The following is an 18,572-nucleotide window of genomic DNA, read 5'->3' as shown; positions in this document are numbered from 1 at the left end:
ATCTTCCACACTGTGTTGATCTATTGGCATACAGGGCTATATTGACGTGTGAATATACCCACTTCCTTAATCTATAAAACTGCAGTACCATCTCACTCTCTCTCTCTTCAAGGGACCGCCAGGTTTGCCAGGACTGCGCGGCGAGGGTGGTGACAAGGGAGAGAAGGGCCACTCGGGTCTGATTGGTCTGATTGGGCCCACCGGAGAGCAGGGAGAGAAGGGAGACAGGGGACTGCCAGGGCCACAGGGGACACACGGATCCAAGGGAGAGACTGTGAGTGACACCTGTCTCTCGTTAGCTGACATTATAGAGCTTTGAAAGAAAGGTCGCGGGTTCGAATCCCAAGCCGACTAGGTCCAAATCTGTCGATGTGCCCTTGAGCAAGGCACTTAACCCTAATTGCTCCTCTAAGTCACTCTAAGAGCGTCTGCTAAATGACTCAAATGTAAAGATACCGTATATTTTCTCTAAGGATACACACACACACACACACACTGGAAATAATGTTATTCTGTCAGTATGACACATCCCTATTGAACATGTGGGATCACGCTTTCCATAGCCGATGTGAGCAAGACCTTTAAACAGGTCAACATTCACAAGGCCGCGGGGCCATACGGATTACCAGGGCTTGTGCTCAAAGCATGCGCAGACCAACTGTCAAGTGTCTTCACTGACATTTTCAACCTCTCCCTGACCGAGTCTGTAATACCCACATTTCAAGCAGACCACCATAGTCCCTGCGCCCAAGAATGCGAAGGTAACCTGCCTAAATGATTACCCTGTGGCACTCACGTCGGTAGCCATGAAGGCTGGTCATGGCTCACATCAACACCATCATCCCGGAAACCTTAGACCCACTCCAATTTGCATACCGCCCCAACAGATCCACAGATGACGCAATCTCAATCGCACTCCAAACTGCCCTTTCCCACCTGGATAAAAGGAACACCTATGTGAGAATGCTGGTCATTGACTACAGCTCAGCGTTGAACACCATAGTACCCACAAAGCTCATCACTAAGCTAAGGACCCTGGGACTAAACATCTCCCTCTGTAACTGGATCCTGGACATCCTGACAGGCCACCCACAAGTGGGGCGGCGCACAATTGGCCCAGCGTCATCCGGATTAGGGTTTGGCCGGGGTAGGCTGTCATTGTAAATAAGAATTTGTTCTTAACTGACTTGCCTAGTTAAATAAAGGTTAAGTAAAATAAATAAATAAAAATGTGGTAAGAGTAGGCAACAACACGTCTACCACCCTGATCCTCAAGATGGGGGCCCCTCAGGGGTGGGTGCTCAGTCCCATCCTGTACTCCCTGTTCACCAACGACTGCATTCCCAGGCATGACTCCAACACCATTAAGTTTGCTGATGACACAACAGTGGTAGGCCTGATCACCGACAATGATGAGACGGCTTATAGGGAGGAAATCAGAGACCTGGTAGTGTGGTGCCAGGACAACAAGCTCTCCCTCAATGTGAGCAAGACAAAGGAGATGATCGTGGACTATAGGAAAAGGCGGGCCGAACAGGCCCCCATTTACATCGACGGGGCTGTAGTGGAGCGGGTCAAATGTTTAAAGTTCCTTGGTGTCCACATCACCAACAAACTATCATAGTCCAAACACACCAAGACAGTCGTGAAGAGGGCACGACAACACCTTTTCCCCCTCAGGAGACTGAAAATATTTGGCATGAGTCCCCAGATCCTCAAAAAGTTCTACAGCTGCACCATCGACCTGACCGGTTGCATCACCGCCTGCTATGGCAACTGCTCGGAATCCGACTGTAATGCGCTACAGAGGGTAGCGCATTACAGGATGGCAGGGACCAAGCCTCCTGCCATCCAGGACCTCTATACCAGGCGGTGTCAGAGGAAGGATCAAAAAAATTGTCAAAGACTCCAGTCACCCAAGTCATGGACTGTTCTCTCTGCTACCGCACGGCAAGCGGTACCAGAGTGCCAAGTCTAGGTCCAAAATGCTCCTTAACAGCTTCTACCCCCAAGCTATAAGACTTCTGAACAATTAATCAAATGGCCACCCAGACTATTTACATTGACCCGCCCACCCCACTTTGTTTTTACACTGCTGTTACTCGCTGAATTATTATCAATGCATAGTCACTTTACCACTACCTACATGTACAAATTACCGCGATTAACCAGTACCCCCACACATTGCCTCGTTATTGTTATGTAATTCTATTGTGTTACTTATTTACTTTTAGTTTATTTAGTCAATATTTTCTGAACTCTATTTCTTGATCTGCATTGTTGGTTAGGGGCTTGTAAGTAAGCATTTCACGGTAAGGTTCGGATCAATTGACAAATAAAATTGGATTTGATTTGTATTCTATGTCACCCTTCAACAAACAGTTCAATGCTGATGAATTTGTTGTGTGTTAACTGTGTTTTTAGGGTGTTTCTGGAGGCACTGGGCCTATCGGTCCTGGTGGCCCTGCTGGTATGCCCGTGAGTACCAGTTCTACATCCTGGTTCTTTCATCAGTATATCATGTAACATCCTCTATCAACATTGTGGTATTCTCAAAACAACCTGTAACATAGAAAGATTTCAGCATGAACGCATCCATGACTTTTATACTTTACATAACTCTTATGTCACTAGTAATTAGATTCTCCTTTTTTCAATGGTTTTATAATGGTAATACTTATCTTCTATTGAATGATAATCATTTATTTCCTGTTCCTCTTCCACAGGGTCCTGAAGGTGTGAAGGGAGCTAAGGGTGCTACAGTGAGTAGAATCCCTTCCTCAAACACTCTTTGTAGTGTAATATCGGCTTCAATATTATAATGTGTATTGAGTCCCATGTGCAGTGTATTGAGTCCCATGTGCAGTGTATTGAGTCCCATGTGCAGTGTATTGAGTCCCATGTGCAGTGTATTGAGTCCCATGTGCAGTGTATTGAGTTCCATGTGCGGTGTATTGAGTCCCATGTGCGGTGTATTGAGTCCCATGTGCAGTGTATTGAGTCCCATGTGCAGTGTATTGAGTCCCATGTGCAGTGTATTGAGTTCCATGTGCAGTGTATTGAGTTCCATGTGCAGTGTATTGAGTTCCATGTGCAGTGTATTGAGTTCCATGTGCGGTGTATTGTTTAATCTCTAATGCCTCCTGTCTCTGTTTTCCAGGGAGGAGCTGGTCCCAAGGGAGAGAAGGGTGTCTCAGGACCCCCTGGACCTCCAGTGAGTACCCATCCTTTGCGAAATCAGTTTACTCCATGAAACCAATTAAATACTTGTATTTGACCCCCATTTTTCAGTTTAGTCCAGTCTAGATCTATGTGCAGTTGCTTACATCATTTCAGAGCATAGCATATATCTAAAATGCATTCGGAAAGTATTCAAACCCCTTGACCTTTTCCACATTTTTAACCGTTACAGCCTTCTTCTAAAATTTATTAAATTGTTTTTTTTCCCTCATCAATTTGCACACAATACACCATCATGACAGACCAAAAAACGTATTTTTGTAAAAAAATTTGCAAATCAAATAAATCACATTTACATAAGTATTCAGACCCTTTATTCAGTATTTTGTCGAAGCACCTTCGGCAGCCATTACAGCCTCGAGTCTTCTTGGGTATGACGCTGCAAGCTTGGCACACCTGCATTTGGGGAGTTTTTCCCATTCTTCTCTGCAGATCCTCTCAAGCTCTGTCAGGTTGGATGAGGAGCATTGCTGCACAGCTATTTTCATGTCTCTCCAGGGACGTTTGATCGGGTTCTGGCTCTGGCTGGGCCACTCAAGGATATTCAGAGACTTGTCCCCAAGTCAGTCCTGCGTTGTCTTGGCCGTGTGTTTAGGTTTGTTGTCCTGTTGGAAGGTGAACCTTCACCCCAGTCTGAGCTCCTGAACGCTCTGGAGCAGGTTTTTTATCAAGGATCTTTCTGTACTTTTCTCCATTCATCTTTCCCTCAATCCTGACTAGTCTTCCAGTCCCTGCCACTGAAAAACATCCACACAGCATGATGCTGCAACCACCATGCTTCATGGTGCCAGGTTTCCTCCAGACGTGACGCTTGGCATTCAGGCCAAAGAGTTTAATCTTGGTTTCATCCGACCAGAGAATCTTGTTTCTCATGGTCTGAGAGTCCTTTAAGTGCCTTTTGGCAAACTCAAAGCAGGTTGTCATGTGCTTTTTACTGAGGAATGGGTTCCGTCTGGCCATTCTACCATAAAGGCCTGATTGGTTGAGTGCTGCAGAGATGGTTGTCCTTCTGGAAGGTTCTCCCATCTCTACAGAGGAACTCTGGAGCTCTGTCAGATTGACCATCGGGTTCTTGATCACCTCCCTGACGAAGACCCTTCTCCCCCGATTGCTCAGTTTGGCTGGGCGGCCAGTTCTAGGAAGAGTCTTGGTGGTTCAAAACTTCTTCCATTTAAGAATGATGGAGGACACTGTGTTCTTGGGGAGCTTCAATGCTGCAGAAATTTTCCCCCAGATCTGTCCCTCGACACAATCCTGTCTCGGAGCTCAACGGACAATTCCCTCGACCTCACTTGGTTTTTGCTCTGACATGCACTGTCAACTGTGGGACCTTATATAGACAGGTGTGTGCCTTTCCAAATCATGTCCAATCAATTGAATTTATCATAGATAGACTCCAATCAAGTTGTAGAAACATCTCAAGGATGATCAATGGAAACAGGATGCACCTGAGCTCAATGTCGAGTTTCATAGCAAAGGGCCTGAATACTTATGCAAATAAGATATTTCTGTTTTTTGTTTTTTTATACATTTACAAAAATAAGTTCAATGAAACCTAAACCTATGAATCTCATTAATCATTATCAACCAATAATAATCTTTCTCTGTGATCCTCCTCCAATCAGGGTCCTCCAGGCGAAGTCATCCAGCCAATGCCCATCCAAATCTCCAAGAAGTCCAAGCGCTCCATCGACGCCAGCCGGATGCTGTCTGAGACAGACGCAGAGTCGGCTGCAGCCGACGCCACAGGCCCAGAGTTCCTGACTGGCAGGGAGGGCATGGAGGAGATCTTCGGCTCACTGAACTCGCTGAGACAGGAGATCGAGACCATGCGCTTCCCTCTGGGCACCAAGGGCAGCCCCGCACGCACCTGCCAGGACCTCAAACTCAGCCAGCCAGAGCTCAAAGACGGTACGACGCTTTCAGGCGTAAAACTATTCACAAAAATGTGGCAATTCTGACTTTACACAGGGGAACGCTTACAAAGACATTTATGAGGTTCACTTCTAACTAAAGTCTAAGGGCCGGGGCTGGGTTTCTACTAAGCTAACATATACAATTATTTTAAAATCTATCTGCAATATTAAAGCTCACCCCCCCCCCCCCCCCCCGAAAGCATTTGAATTTCTTGGTGTTTAAATCGTGCCTTATCTCTCTGCTCCCCCTGTAGGAGAGTACTGGATCGACCCCAACCAGGGTTGCTCTCGCGACTCTCTCAAGGTGTTCTGCAACTTCACCGCCGGTGGGGAGACGTGTCTGTACCCCAGTAAGACCGTGGACACGGTGAGAAGAGACTGAGCTCATCAGTCAATAATGTACACACTAACTCTACCCTGAAGTAGCCGTGTTTAAACATCTATACATCTAATTGTCTCTATTTCTATCCTAGGTAAAGCTCAACTCTTGGACCACGGAGAAACCAGGCTCCTGGTACAGTGAGTTTGCAACTGGCAGCAAGGTTAGTATGGGTTCATTACACCACCGTGCAGAATCCCAGAGGGACATTCATTATGGTCCATATGTGTGCAAAGTTTGACCTGGATATCAACAAATGCGGAAAGATAAAGGTCAATCAGAAAAATGATCAAAGCATTATCATAACGCTCTGTCCCTAAGGAAAGTGTTTATTTAATGTCAGGTGGACATATCCAACTCTCTGCTTATAACAGAGTTCACCTCTACCAGCTTAATCAGAGTTTATATCTCATGGGACATCCTCTTTCCCCCCAGCTTTCGTACGTGGACTCTAATGGCGAGCCGATCGGCGTGGTCCAGTTGGGCTTCCTGCGGCTGCTGAGTGTCCAGGCCCGCCAGAACTTCACCTACCACTGCCACCGCTCCGTGGCCTGGGCCGACCGCACGGCCAATAACGGCCACAAGAGGGCGCTGCACTTCCAGGGCGCCAACGATGAGGACCTCAGCTATGAGACAAGCCCATACATCAAGGCCCTGGTCGACGGCTGCTCTGTGAGTCTCATTGAATTGGTTTATTTAAACAGTGTGGTCCACTCAGTAACAATCGGCAGTGTTTTCCACGGAGTCATGGAAACCAAAAGTAATCTCTCTAGCTTACTCACCTGTCTGTGCGCGGACGTTCAAGTTATGGATGTGTACCTCGAGTATCTCAAAAATAAACGAAGAAACCTGAGATTATATAGGGTGTCTGGGGGTATATCCCCCCCCCCTTAGTTTTTTTTTAAAGGAACATTTGCCAGAATTCTCTAAATGTTGCTTTATTTTCAACCTGATATAGGCTAACTTAATATGTTTCATCTCAGCAGTCAATAAGAACAAATGCCCATACAAAAGTATTACAATGGAACTGTATTTTTCCATTACACACAATAAAAGTGTAATATCGAATCTTAGGCAGATACCCTTACCTCAGATGTAGCGATCTCACCTGTCTCTCTGCTTCTGTCTGTCTGCAGTATCGTAAGGGCTTCGACAGCACAGTGGTGGAGGTGAACACGCCCCAGGTGGAGCAGCTACCTCTGCGGGACCTCAAGATCACGGACTTTGGGGAGAGCAACCAGAAATTTGGCTTTGAAGTGGGACCTGTCTGTTTCCAGGGCTAAAACACCGTACAGAGAAATGAGAAACACAAACACATATAGAATATACACTTATACTGATGCACGCACACTCTGTCATGCACACACACTCTGTCACACACACACTCATGCACTTAACACAAACATTGACACATTTACATTGACATGGCAATATACAGCACATGCCCAGTAATTTATACATTTATTTCAGGATATCAAGCTCACTCACATACACAAACACACACACACAAATACTGTTGTGAAACGGACATGCACTCACTCAAGTACATGCCCAGGGGAAAACATCTCCCAAATAGAAATGGACGACAAGAGAAAAGTAGAACACAAACATTCTCGCGAAGAGGAGACCAAAGATCGATTGCAAGAATGAGAGATGGCGTTCAGACCGTCAACAGAATAAAACAGTGTTCTTTTCCAACGAACAGCTGGGTCAAAGACCCGTCTCCTCCTTCCGTACACGCCAGAGCCCCCCGTCGCGGACCCCCTCTCACTCCTCTCTCCTTCCCGCTGTCTCTCTATCGAGTTGTCTCGGCCACTCTACCTCTCTGCTTCGCCTTCACCACACACTCGTACCTCTCCTGCATCCAAGCCCCACCCCATCCTACGCCTCCTTTTCTGCCTCGCCGCATCAAGGGGAAACCAATGAAGGAATGGGATTTCCACGAAGGCCTGACGGATCAGAGACGACCAGGGAAGTCTACTGTACGTCCGTGTTGTCTAGCTAAGTGAATTTTCTCTTCATCATCTCCACAGTGAAATTCTACACCAAACAAACCACGATATCACACTATACCATCCTAACAGCCCAGTTATCCTAAAGCAGGTCAAATATAATACAGGCGGATGAATAGAAACTTTACGGTGCTTTGTGGAGATGGAGTGGAAGTAAAGCTGTGAGATCTCTAGTTTAAACGCGGCTTTAACCTAAGGCGTGACTACGAACAGCTCTTTACTCAATACTGTAATAATATAGTCCTAACAGCAACGTACTGTCTCTGAACTGTATGGCTGTTTATTATTTATGGGCCAATAATGTTGCATGCAATGGGACGGAAGGGCGTCTATGCCTTCTCCAAGGACCAATGAATCAAAAGCCATTAACCTTGTAAATTGTACTGAACTTGATGTATGGAACATTTATTTGCAATCATTGTTACAACTGTCATAGACAGGCCAGAACTGTAGTTCCTAGACAAGCGAATAGGCCAGAATGCCATCAAACCAGTCCAGTACTTACAGGTGTGATGCCTGGGATTTCATTATTGTTTTATGTAGAACACAGGGTTACATTCCAGGATCTGTGACATTCCGTCTCTTTTCAAGCAGGGAAGGTATCAGGGTTAAATATGTATATGAGCTTAATAGATGACGACCAAACGTTCTCTCTTACAGCGGTGAATAAATGCATGCTTTCAAAAACTGTGGCAAGGTGCTAATTATACCAAAGCGTTAATATATTCAGCATGAATAATTCAAGTTTGTCTCCATCACAGCCACACGATGTCGTCACCAGTTCTCCTTACTGGAAATGTGCAATCGAATCCATTTGTACAGACATAGTGATATTCTATTGTATTTATTGAAAACAAACAGGGTGCTTCAAGCAACGACAAACCAAATATGACAGTAGAATGTGGTATTTCATTTTGTATTTATTTCCTGCAGTTCTCACTTGACGGTTAAAACAATTAAATACATATTAAACTAACACTAAACCGAGTTATCTGTGCCCATCCCCCTTGGTCTATGAATGTCAACAGTTCTGGTGGGGGGGGGACGAACATATGTGGCCATATCTCATTGTAAGCATTTAGCATTCATCGACTGTACTGTGCTGTTATGATTGCTTCTATTGTAATGATTAAATGGTGACTCTCCATTGTGGTTTGCCACTGCTTGGCTGAGCTGTGCTGCAGGAGTATGGCGAGGGCGACAAACAGACACCAGGATTCTACGGTTGTGAGAATACAGCGGGCAGGGGACAGCTAGCGGGAGGGATGGAAAATTCTAGCAACCACGTGGGCAAATATTACAAAGATTTTGTTTAGAAGTAATGTAATGTGGCTATGGGGTTGTGTATCATTATGGGTATTTTGGTTTGTCTGTTTTGGTTAGTTTTTCTTTTGATATTGCAGAGAAGGGGGGGATTGACAAACTAAAACCTGAGGTGATTTTCGAGAGAAAAATACATCGATTGGTTTGTTTTTTTGTTAAAGACAAACAAATATTTCAACAAAATATGGTGCTGAAAAGACAAAAAGTATTATTTTATAATGTAAGTAATTTTAAATGTTTTGTTTCTGTAATATATAATCTTTTTAAAAATAGCTTATTGACTCCCTTGTGTTTTTTCCTCGTCCCTCTGTTTCATCCTCTCTCAACTGGCTGGTGTTGCATGTTACCCAGAGCAACACAATAGCTAGTAATTATTTTATTTCTCTCTTCATTCTGCATACAGCAGCTCAGACAGCTGAATAAAACCACATCATTCACCATCTCCAGTGAACTTACCACCTGTGTGTGAACACAGAATCAGTCAGATCCCAACCTTATTTCCACTATATATCACCTCACCAGCCCCCCCCCCCCCAAAAAATCCCTTCTAGTGTTTACACCTGTTTGATTCTGACCTATGACTGGCTCCCTCTCCTTTTCCAATCTACCGTCCACTGCTCAGTGTTGTTTTCCTTCTCTGTTTTCTGTTCGTTTTTGTTTTGCTTTAGTTTCACTGTCTTGGTTTGTTCTTGGCTTGTTGTTTTCTGTTCAACGTCTCCAATTAAACCACATGCCAACGCATTTTCTCTGTGTGCCTACTGTATTCATACTGTATTCGTGTGTCTTTGTATGCGTGACGTCAGTCTTTCCTGTTTTCAAACATCTAAATCCAACCGTGTTAGTAATGACTGGTATAAGTTTCCCTAGCGAAATGATAGTAACTGTACGTAAATGCAGAGGGTCGTGAGACGTAACTCGGTTACATTGGGGGAACCACTCAACTCTGTCTCGTGAACTCTCGTCCACAACAAAGGTTACACGGGTTTTAATGTATTGCACAATCCCATTTACACTGTAGATATTGACTAGATTTACAAAACAAGATTGATCCCCAATCAGTTGTATTTTCACACGCGAAGGCACAGTGTGAACGTTGAATAAATATACAATTACTGGACCTAGATGGGATCTTCATGAGGATGATGGAAAGTTGTCTCAGCCAATGAAAAGGCCTCTGAAGATGAGAGAAAAAAATTGTTAACAGGACAGCAGCGGGTGATGTAAAAGGCATTTCCTGTTAAACATGAATCGTTATAATGTTTTTCAGGTGGGTCCATTACCTGTTACTTCAATACTGGTTCCAGTGATGTATTGAGAGTCCTCTACTGGAAATATGCATTAGGATCCATCAGCTTCCTCTATACACACACAGAGGGAGAAGGGTTAGGTCTTACAGCTTGACTATAAAAGGTACCGAGTTCTGCATTTGTGATGTGATCTATAGCATAGAGTGTTGTATATATAGTATTCCTACCTGCAGGCTCTCCCATCCTCTCCAGTGGCACCATGGACGTAAGCTGCAGACACAAAACAAAACACAGCAAGTTAAATACACACTTCTATACAAAAAAAAAAAAAACATTTCAGGGGTAACTTTCTATATCTGATATAAAAGGGGAACTCAGTCGTAGCTGACTGATTACTTTCTCAGGAACTTTATCAGTCATGGGTGTGGTTATGAACCCTGGTAAACACAGTTACACCGGATCCCAAATCTGGAGAAAGAGAGCAGTTACAGATCATATCCACCCTGGACCTGGTTCCTCAAACACATCCCATACATCAACCCACCCTGGACCCGGTTCCCCAAACACATCCCATACTTCAATCCACCCTGGACCTGGTTCCTCAAACACATCCCATACTTCAATCCACCCTGGACCTGGTTCCTCAAACACATCCCATACTTCAATCCACCCTGGACCCGGTTCCTCAAACACATCCCATACTTCAATCCACCCTGGACCCGGTTCCCCAAACACATCCCATACTTCAATCCACCCTGGACCCGGTTCCTCAAACACATCCCATACTTCAACCCACCCTGGACCCGGTTCCCCAAACACATCCCATACTTCAATCCACCCTGGACCCGGTTTCCCAAACACATCCCATACTTCAATCCACCCTGGACCCGGTTCCTCAAACACATCCCATACTTCAATCCACCCTGGACCCGGTTCCCCAAACACATCCCATACTTCAACCCACCCTGGACCCGGTTCCTCAAACACATCCCATACATCAACCCACCCTGGACCCGGTTCATCAAACACATCCCATACTTCAATCCACCCTGGACCCGGTTCATCAAACACATCCCATACTTCAATCCACCCTGGACCCGGTTCCCCAAACACATCCCATACTTCAACCCACCCTGGACCCGGTTCCTCAAACACATCCCATACTTCAATCCACCCTGGACCCGGTTCATCAAACACATCCCATACTTCAATCCACCCTGGACCCGGTTCCTCAAACACATCCCATACATCAACCCACCCTGGACCCGGTTCATCAAACACATCCCATACTTCAACCCACCCTGGACCCGGTTCCTCAAACACATCCCATACTTCAATCCACCCTGGGCCCGGTTCCCCAAACACATCCCATACTTCAATCCACCCTGGGCCCGGTTCCCCAAACACATCCCATACTTCAATCCACCCTGGGCCCAGTTCCCCAAACACATCCCATACTTCAATCCACCCTGGACCCGGTTCCCCAAACACATCCCATACTTCAATCCACCCTGGGCCCGGTTCCCCAAACACATCCCATACTTCAATCCACCCTGGGCCCAGTTCCCCAAACACATCCCATACTTCAATCCACCCTGGACCCGGTTCCCCAAACACATCCCATACTTCAATCCACCCTGGACCCGGTTCCCCAAACACATCCCATACTTCAATCCACCCTGGACCCGGTTCCTCAAACACATCTGAAGACTAAGTTCATTAGAACCTTCATAGGAGCATCGTTAAATCTCCGAGCTGTTTCCCAAAACAACCGTTACTGAAGTTGCACTCTAAAACACCTGTTATCTACCGACTGCCTCAGACATCTCATAGAACAGATAAGTGGTCGTCGGATGCCTTCTTTGCCCCCTTCTGAGTCACTTTTAATACAGAAGATCTCCGCTAAACATACAATCAAGAGGTTTATTTGTCTCACTGTGACCGCCAATAACTTCCGAACGGAGTTGGCTACAAATACAAAGCAATGTCTTTGCAATTGTTACAAAAAAGCAAAGGATAAAAGATGCTTCAAATGAAAACCGAGATGACGGCATAAAAAAAATACAGTAGGCTGAAAGGCTACATAGGCCTATATATTTTAATCAATTGAGTTCTATTTTGCTAATTGCAGGCTCCGCTGTCTATAATTTCATGATGGTTACAACATGTGCGGAATGATGTGCCAAATCTGTGATTAAGTTATTATAGTGTAAGCATTACAATAAGCCACCTCAATATTTGCAGCCATATAGGTGATAATATATCTCTAGGAGCTGACCCATCGTCAGTATTGTGGACTAATTCTAATGTTAAGGTAAGATTTGAATGGAGAAATCTGATCCGAGAGCAGCGCTGCTTTTCTTCTATCCTATCAGATGGACACATGCTCCAACTACGTACTTAGCAAACTTTATTTCGGCCTGGTGTTTTGGGAAACGCCATGTTACATCTTCAGCCGTCGGAGCGATGGATTGCTAAAACACTCGTAAGCCTAAGTTCTATCTGGAAACCGGGCTCTGCTCACTACAGAATGTTTATAGCCTATTTATCTTCTCTCTATTGGTGAATGGGACAATTTTGGGGTGTTGAAATCAAATTCAGGGTTGTGTTCAGTAGGCACTACACAGAAGAAAACTGGCCAAAAAGGGTAGCATCTCAACTTAATATGAAATGCACATTTTTGTTTCAAAACATTTTGTTACGGTTTGCCCTAATGAACACAACCAAGGTGTACCTCACCTGCTCAGCTAGTTGGCTGCAGTTCTGGTCAGGCCCTCCACAACTGCTTTGGAAGCAGAGTAGTTTGCCTGTTCAATATTGCCCACCTGGTAACAGGCAGAAACACAAAGAGAAAATTAAAGAATGGCAAGAATGAATGTAAGTCTGTTGAAAGTTAATAACCTATGCCTGGAGGGCCAATAGTTAAAATGTCAGACTTGCCTTGCCCACAGTAATGACGGAGCATTTAGGAGCTCCACTGGCAACCAGAGCCTTTCCAACAGCCTGAGTCAGGAGAAATGTAGCCTGAGAGATTGGGGGAAAGATAGAAGGATTTGTCTCACAACCCTCTGCACTAATATATACTGAACAGAAATATAAACGCAACATGTAAAATGGTCCCATGTTTCATGAGCTGAAATAAAAGATCCCAGACATTTTCCATACGTACAAGAAGCAAATTTCTCTTAAATGTTGTGCACAAATTTGTTTACATACCTATTAGTGAGCATTTCTCCTTTGCCAAGATAATCCATCCACCTGACAAGTGTGGCATATCAAGAAGCTGATTAAACTGCATGATCATTACACAGGTGCACCTTGTGCTGGGGACAACTCAATGTGAGCAATTCACACGCTGGGATCATAAGAGGCGGGGGGGGGGGGTGTCTGTAATAAAGACCATTTGTGAGGAAAAACTCATTCTGATTGGCTGGGCCTGGCTCCCCAGTGGGTGTGCATTCAGTGACTCACTCACACAAAATGCCTCTTCTGATTCATGCAATTTCTAACTTCTCGATTGTGTTGCTAAAGAACTGAGTGAAGTGCTTCAGATCAAGTATCCGAAAACGTTACATGACTGACTCATTGTCCTACTAGGAGACGCCAGCATAGGGTTTAAGATATTGACTTTAAATTACACTATACACACACACTGAATTAGTCTGTGTGTCTGCACATGAATTAATCACCTGTATTGTGAGTAGCTTCTCTACACACTCCCTTGATGAAACATCCACAGCAGCAGCGATGTGGTCCTGCCCTTTGTGGCCATGGTTCAGGCTGCCCAGGGCTGATTGGCTGACTCCTCGCTGATGACTGAGACCACCACTGTGGCACCCTCAGAGGCAAATTGCTGTCATATCGTTTAGACAATCTCGCTGCCCCCTCCTGGAGACAATGAGTAGTGCACAAATATAGCTTTATGCAACTAACTTGGAAATTCTGTAAATTAGGTCTATAATAAAGGGGCTGATGCATTCTTTCTAGCTTGCTTTATGTCACCTGAGTGAAGGTTCTTGTAGGGTAAAATTGTTGTCTTCACCTTTGACCCAATGAGAGGGACACAGCCGTCTCATCTGGTAAAGGTGAAGACAACTGCATTTTTGTCCAATAAAAATGGCCTAATATAAAGAAAATGAGAGTGTATGTTAAAGTTAACTTAAACGGGATATTGTCATTAAGGTTTCATTAGCCGTCTAAATCAGTTTGCTGTGTTGCTCTTGAATTACCACAGAGGACAGAAGAAAAAAAAACATTTTCAAAGCAAACATGCTCAAACATGTCTGCAAGATGATACGCTGTAACAGTGATGTAGCATAGTTGAAACAATGTTATAATGTTACAAAGAACGTTAGCTACAATCTTGCACTGCAACGAAATAAGACGATTCATGCCCAACAACTAACGTTAGCCCAAGGTTTAGCTACAACAACCACAAGATAGTACGCCTAGATAAGCACATCTACCCTACTAATTCCCTACAGGAAACTGCAGTTATATTTACCTACTTTACATATGTATTTATGTGCATAAAAAGGCCGACGAGGCGTGAAAGACGACACTAACCCGTGATAACTGTCAACCTTGATATGAGCCGTGTGGTGGCCGGCATGAAGATTGAGTCGTTCTCTCTTGATCCAGGAGAGGGAGCCACAGGACAGGTTTTGTTCGCGATCATTTCTGTGACTCCTCTTCTTCTTCTGTTGGTTTTGTGGCGAACTACAACCGAAAAGGGTGTATTTTGCCGCCACTAACTGGATGGTTTGAAAAACAAGGTAAAAAGAACACCCATATGTGATACGGAAAACGAACTTAATCCACCCAAATAAAAATAGTACACTGACAAATCCAAACCAAATCTCCATATCTCCCTTCTCAGGCTCTAGGGCCTCAGAGGGTGGTACTGCTTGTGACCACACTCCATGCAACTCTTCCGCCGAGAAATCTTTCAGCCCCAGGAACAGCTCTGCCACATCCACAATGAGATACATTTTCCTGGACATCCTCTCCACCTTGGCAGTGCCATTAATCACCATAGTTATAAAGGCCACAAAGTCCACCTTCTTAACCTTTAAAATATCAGGGTCCTGCTGGTGAAAGGCAACCCCTGCAGCCTTCAGTGAAGGCCTAACCACCACCATGGACTCTTCAGGAGCACCATTCAAACCCTCAACACTTTTAACAGCCGCTGCATATGAAATTCTCTGGACAGGACCTGACTTTGACCACCTCATTCTCTTCCACCCTTGTCGGGCATTCCAAAGACGTGGCTTCATGGTTCTCACCACAGTTGCAACATGTCACATTTTCCTCACTTTTAAAACATGACATGATCTTATCCACAACTTGGACATCTCGGCTTCTCTGTTCTGCAAACACTCGAAACATGTCCAAAAGCTTTATAGTGATCACACTGCATTGGTCTTGAGATAAATGCTCTGACTCTGTAGTTCATATATCCTAACTGTACTTGAGTAGGGAGACTCCATATCAAAAAACACAAGAACAGATACTCTTCCCTTTTTAATCATTCACCACACGATTCATCCGACGTGCATCAATACCTCCTGGAATATCTTTCAACACCGACTTCCCACGAGCCGCCAGATATTACCCCATTGAGGGGTGCCCGGTACCGAAGAGGCACACACGAAACGTCAAACTTCTCAAATCGGGTGAGATGCAACACACGTTCCTTCTGAAGTACAAAGAATCTATACAAGCCCGCTTCTCTCGTGATCCTTACAGCCTTCACTTTACCCAGCACTCCCTCCACCAGTTTGGATATCTCAAATGGATCCCTAACGAAAAAAGATTGCAGTCAGAGTGCAGTATAACTGCAGTACAATACAGTACAACTGCAGTGTGCAGCAAATACTGCATCCAATATAACACCGTTTTTTTGTTCAGAAATGTTGCAGTGTAAATGCAGTTAGAGTGCAGTATAACTGCAGTTCAACTGCAGTACACTGCAGTTATTCTGCAATTACTGCGTCCAAAATACCACAGGTGACTGCAGTTACTGCACTTTTACTGCAGTTTCAAAACTGCAATCTTTTTTGTAAGGGATTCTTCAAGATTTGTAATCTGATCCTACAAGACACGTTGGGACATTCTCAGCACTGTACACTACTTTGCTCCGTTTTCCATCATTTTTTACAATATTCCAATTCTCCTTGATTCTACCGCCATTAGATTCACAATCCACATCAGCTTCCGCCATCTTTCCTCTCATCTCTGTGACTCGTCAGCTTGTAGTACGAGTCCTCATATTGTAGTGCTAAAAAAGGGAAATGAGTTTCCTCTGATTCGTTCAGCCATTCTTATGGGGAAATGAATGGGGAAAGAATGGGGTTAGGAGAACAAAAGCTCAGGAGATATTATACGTTTTGTTCTATAAGATAATATCAGTCACTGTTAACGTTGCCTTTCATGTGCTTTATGTGCTTGTTTTGATGAAATAAATGCTTCAAAAACACCAAAATCTCATGGAATAAAACATATGAGATCTCCTAAGCCTGTCTTTACCACAGACCTTATTTATCGGGAGTTTATCCCAAAATCTTCCAAAAAACCCATTCATATCCCCTTAGACTTTGGCCAACCAGCCATGGCGGAGTTAGAGCATACAAAAATACACCATTCATATTGCTCTTGATACTTTAATTGCAGCAGGTAATACAGAAATAATCCTATATTTTAACCTAGGCACAAACATTCAGACAAAGCAATTGAACTTCAATAGGCCAACCATATATCAGTGGTTTTCAACCTGTGGCCCGCAGTTCACAGGGATAATGCAGATGGTCCGCAAATATTTCCTGATTTTTAATGCGAATATGTGAACACCTATTGTTATTGTCTGAATTGTTCTTGTTGATTTTTTCTTAACATGTTCAAATAACTCAAGCATAGATTGGTAACTTTTTATCTAATTCAGTACACAGAAACAAGAGGCCATGAGTAACTTGGTCAAAAATGGCACCAAATGGCCTATAGGGGTTTCTGCCAACATTTACTATAGCCCATTTACTCAAAATGGAGTCTCAAACATGTTCCCTTAATGGAACTGCCAGACATACACTAAATGTATGTGGACCTGCTTGCCAAACATCTCATTCCAAAATCACGGGCATTCCTTGTGGCTCAGTTGGTAGAGCATGGTGTTTGCAACGCCAGCATAGTGTGTGCAACGCCAGGGTTGTGGGTTCGATTCCCACGGGGGGGCCAGTACAAAAAAAAATGCATGAAATGTACGCATTCACTACTGTAAGTCGCTCTGGATAAGAGCGTCTGCTAAATGACTAAAATGTAGGTCCCCTCTTTTCTGTTATAACAGCCTCCACTCTTCTGGGAAGGCTTTCCACTCGATGTTGGAACATTGCTGCAGGGACTTGCTTCCATTCAGCCACAAGAGCATTGGTGAGGTTGGGCACTGATGATGGGCAATTAGGCCTGGCTCGCAGTCGACGTTCCAATTCATCCCAAAGGTGTTAGATTGGGTTGAGGTCAGGGCTCTGTGCAGGCCAGTCAAGTTCTTCCACACGGATCTCGACAAACCATTTCTGTATGGACCTCTTTTGATGCACGGGGGCATTGTAATGCTGAAACAGGTCAGGGCCTTCTTCAAACTGTTGCCACAAAGTTGGGAGCACAGAATCGTCTAATGTCATTGTATGCTGTAGGGTTAAGATTTCCCTTCACTGGAACTAAGGGGCCCAGCCCGAACCATGAAAACAGCCCCAGACCCTTAATCCTCCTCCACAAAACTTTACAGTTGGCACTATGTATTTGTGCATGTAGCATTCTCCTGGAATTCCACCAAACCCAGATTCGTCCGTCAGACAGCCAGATGGTTAAGCGTGATTCATCACTCCATAGAACACATTTCCACTGCTCCAGAGTCCAATGGCGGAGAGCTTTACACCACTCCAGCCGATGCTTGGCATTCTGCATGGTGATCTTTGGCTTGTGTACGGCTGCTCGACCAAGGAAATCCATTCCATGAAGCTCCCGACGAACAGTTTGGAACTCGGTAGTGTTGCAATCGAGGACAGACGATTTTTACACGCTACGTGCGTCAGGACTCGCTGGTCCCGTTCTGAGCTTGTGTGGCCTACCACTTCGCGACTAAGCCGTTGTTGCTCCTAGACGTTTCCACTTCACAATAACAGTCCAGTTGACCAGGACTGCTCTAGCAGGGCATACATTTTACAAACTGACTTGTTGGAAAGGTGGCATCCTATGATTGTGCCATGTTAAAAGTCACTGAGCCCTTCAGTCTATGGCTATGGAGAACGCATGGCTTTATACACTGGTCAGCAACGGATGTGGCTGAAATAGCTGAATCCACTCATTTGGCCATGTAATATACCTTCACTTGGGTCTTCTGCTCTCAGACATGAGAATTAGGCCAGAACACATTGGTTTTTGCACTGACTGCTGCCATCTAGTG

At 44.6% G+C, this 18,572-nt stretch overlaps 1 protein-coding gene and 1 pseudogene across 7 annotated transcripts in view; one reads left to right on the top strand and one right to left on the bottom strand.

Annotated features, from left to right (window-relative positions):
- LOC115173552 (collagen alpha-2(XI) chain) overlaps nucleotides 1-9,609 on the top strand; it is a 48,482-nt gene extending 38,873 nt beyond the window's left edge. For all 7 annotated transcript variants that reach the window (XM_029731748.1, XM_029731747.1, XM_029731746.1 and 4 more), the window contains 9 exons: nucleotides 113-274; nucleotides 2,425-2,478; nucleotides 2,727-2,762; nucleotides 3,161-3,214; nucleotides 4,866-5,151; nucleotides 5,411-5,523; nucleotides 5,630-5,698; nucleotides 5,971-6,207; nucleotides 6,672-9,609. In XM_029731748.1, coding sequence (XP_029587608.1) covers nucleotides 113-274; nucleotides 2,425-2,478; nucleotides 2,727-2,762; nucleotides 3,161-3,214; nucleotides 4,866-5,151; nucleotides 5,411-5,523; nucleotides 5,630-5,698; nucleotides 5,971-6,207; nucleotides 6,672-6,818 — 1,158 coding nt within the window. In that variant the 3' untranslated portion in view covers nucleotides 6,819-9,609. The remainder of the gene's footprint in view (nucleotides 1-112; nucleotides 275-2,424; nucleotides 2,479-2,726; nucleotides 2,763-3,160; nucleotides 3,215-4,865; nucleotides 5,152-5,410; nucleotides 5,524-5,629; nucleotides 5,699-5,970; nucleotides 6,208-6,671) is intronic.
- LOC115173149 (carbonyl reductase family member 4-like) lies at nucleotides 9,258-15,258 on the bottom strand (annotated as a pseudogene).
- Nucleotides 15,259-18,572: the final 3,314 nt, after the last annotated feature.

This window comes from Salmo trutta, chromosome 34 (genome assembly GCF_901001165.1).
Source record: "Salmo trutta chromosome 34, fSalTru1.1, whole genome shotgun sequence".
Taxonomy (NCBI): domain Eukaryota; kingdom Metazoa; phylum Chordata; class Actinopteri; order Salmoniformes; family Salmonidae; genus Salmo; species Salmo trutta.
Note: the sequence above shows the minus strand (reverse complement) of the source record. Positions and strands in the feature narration are given on the sequence as shown.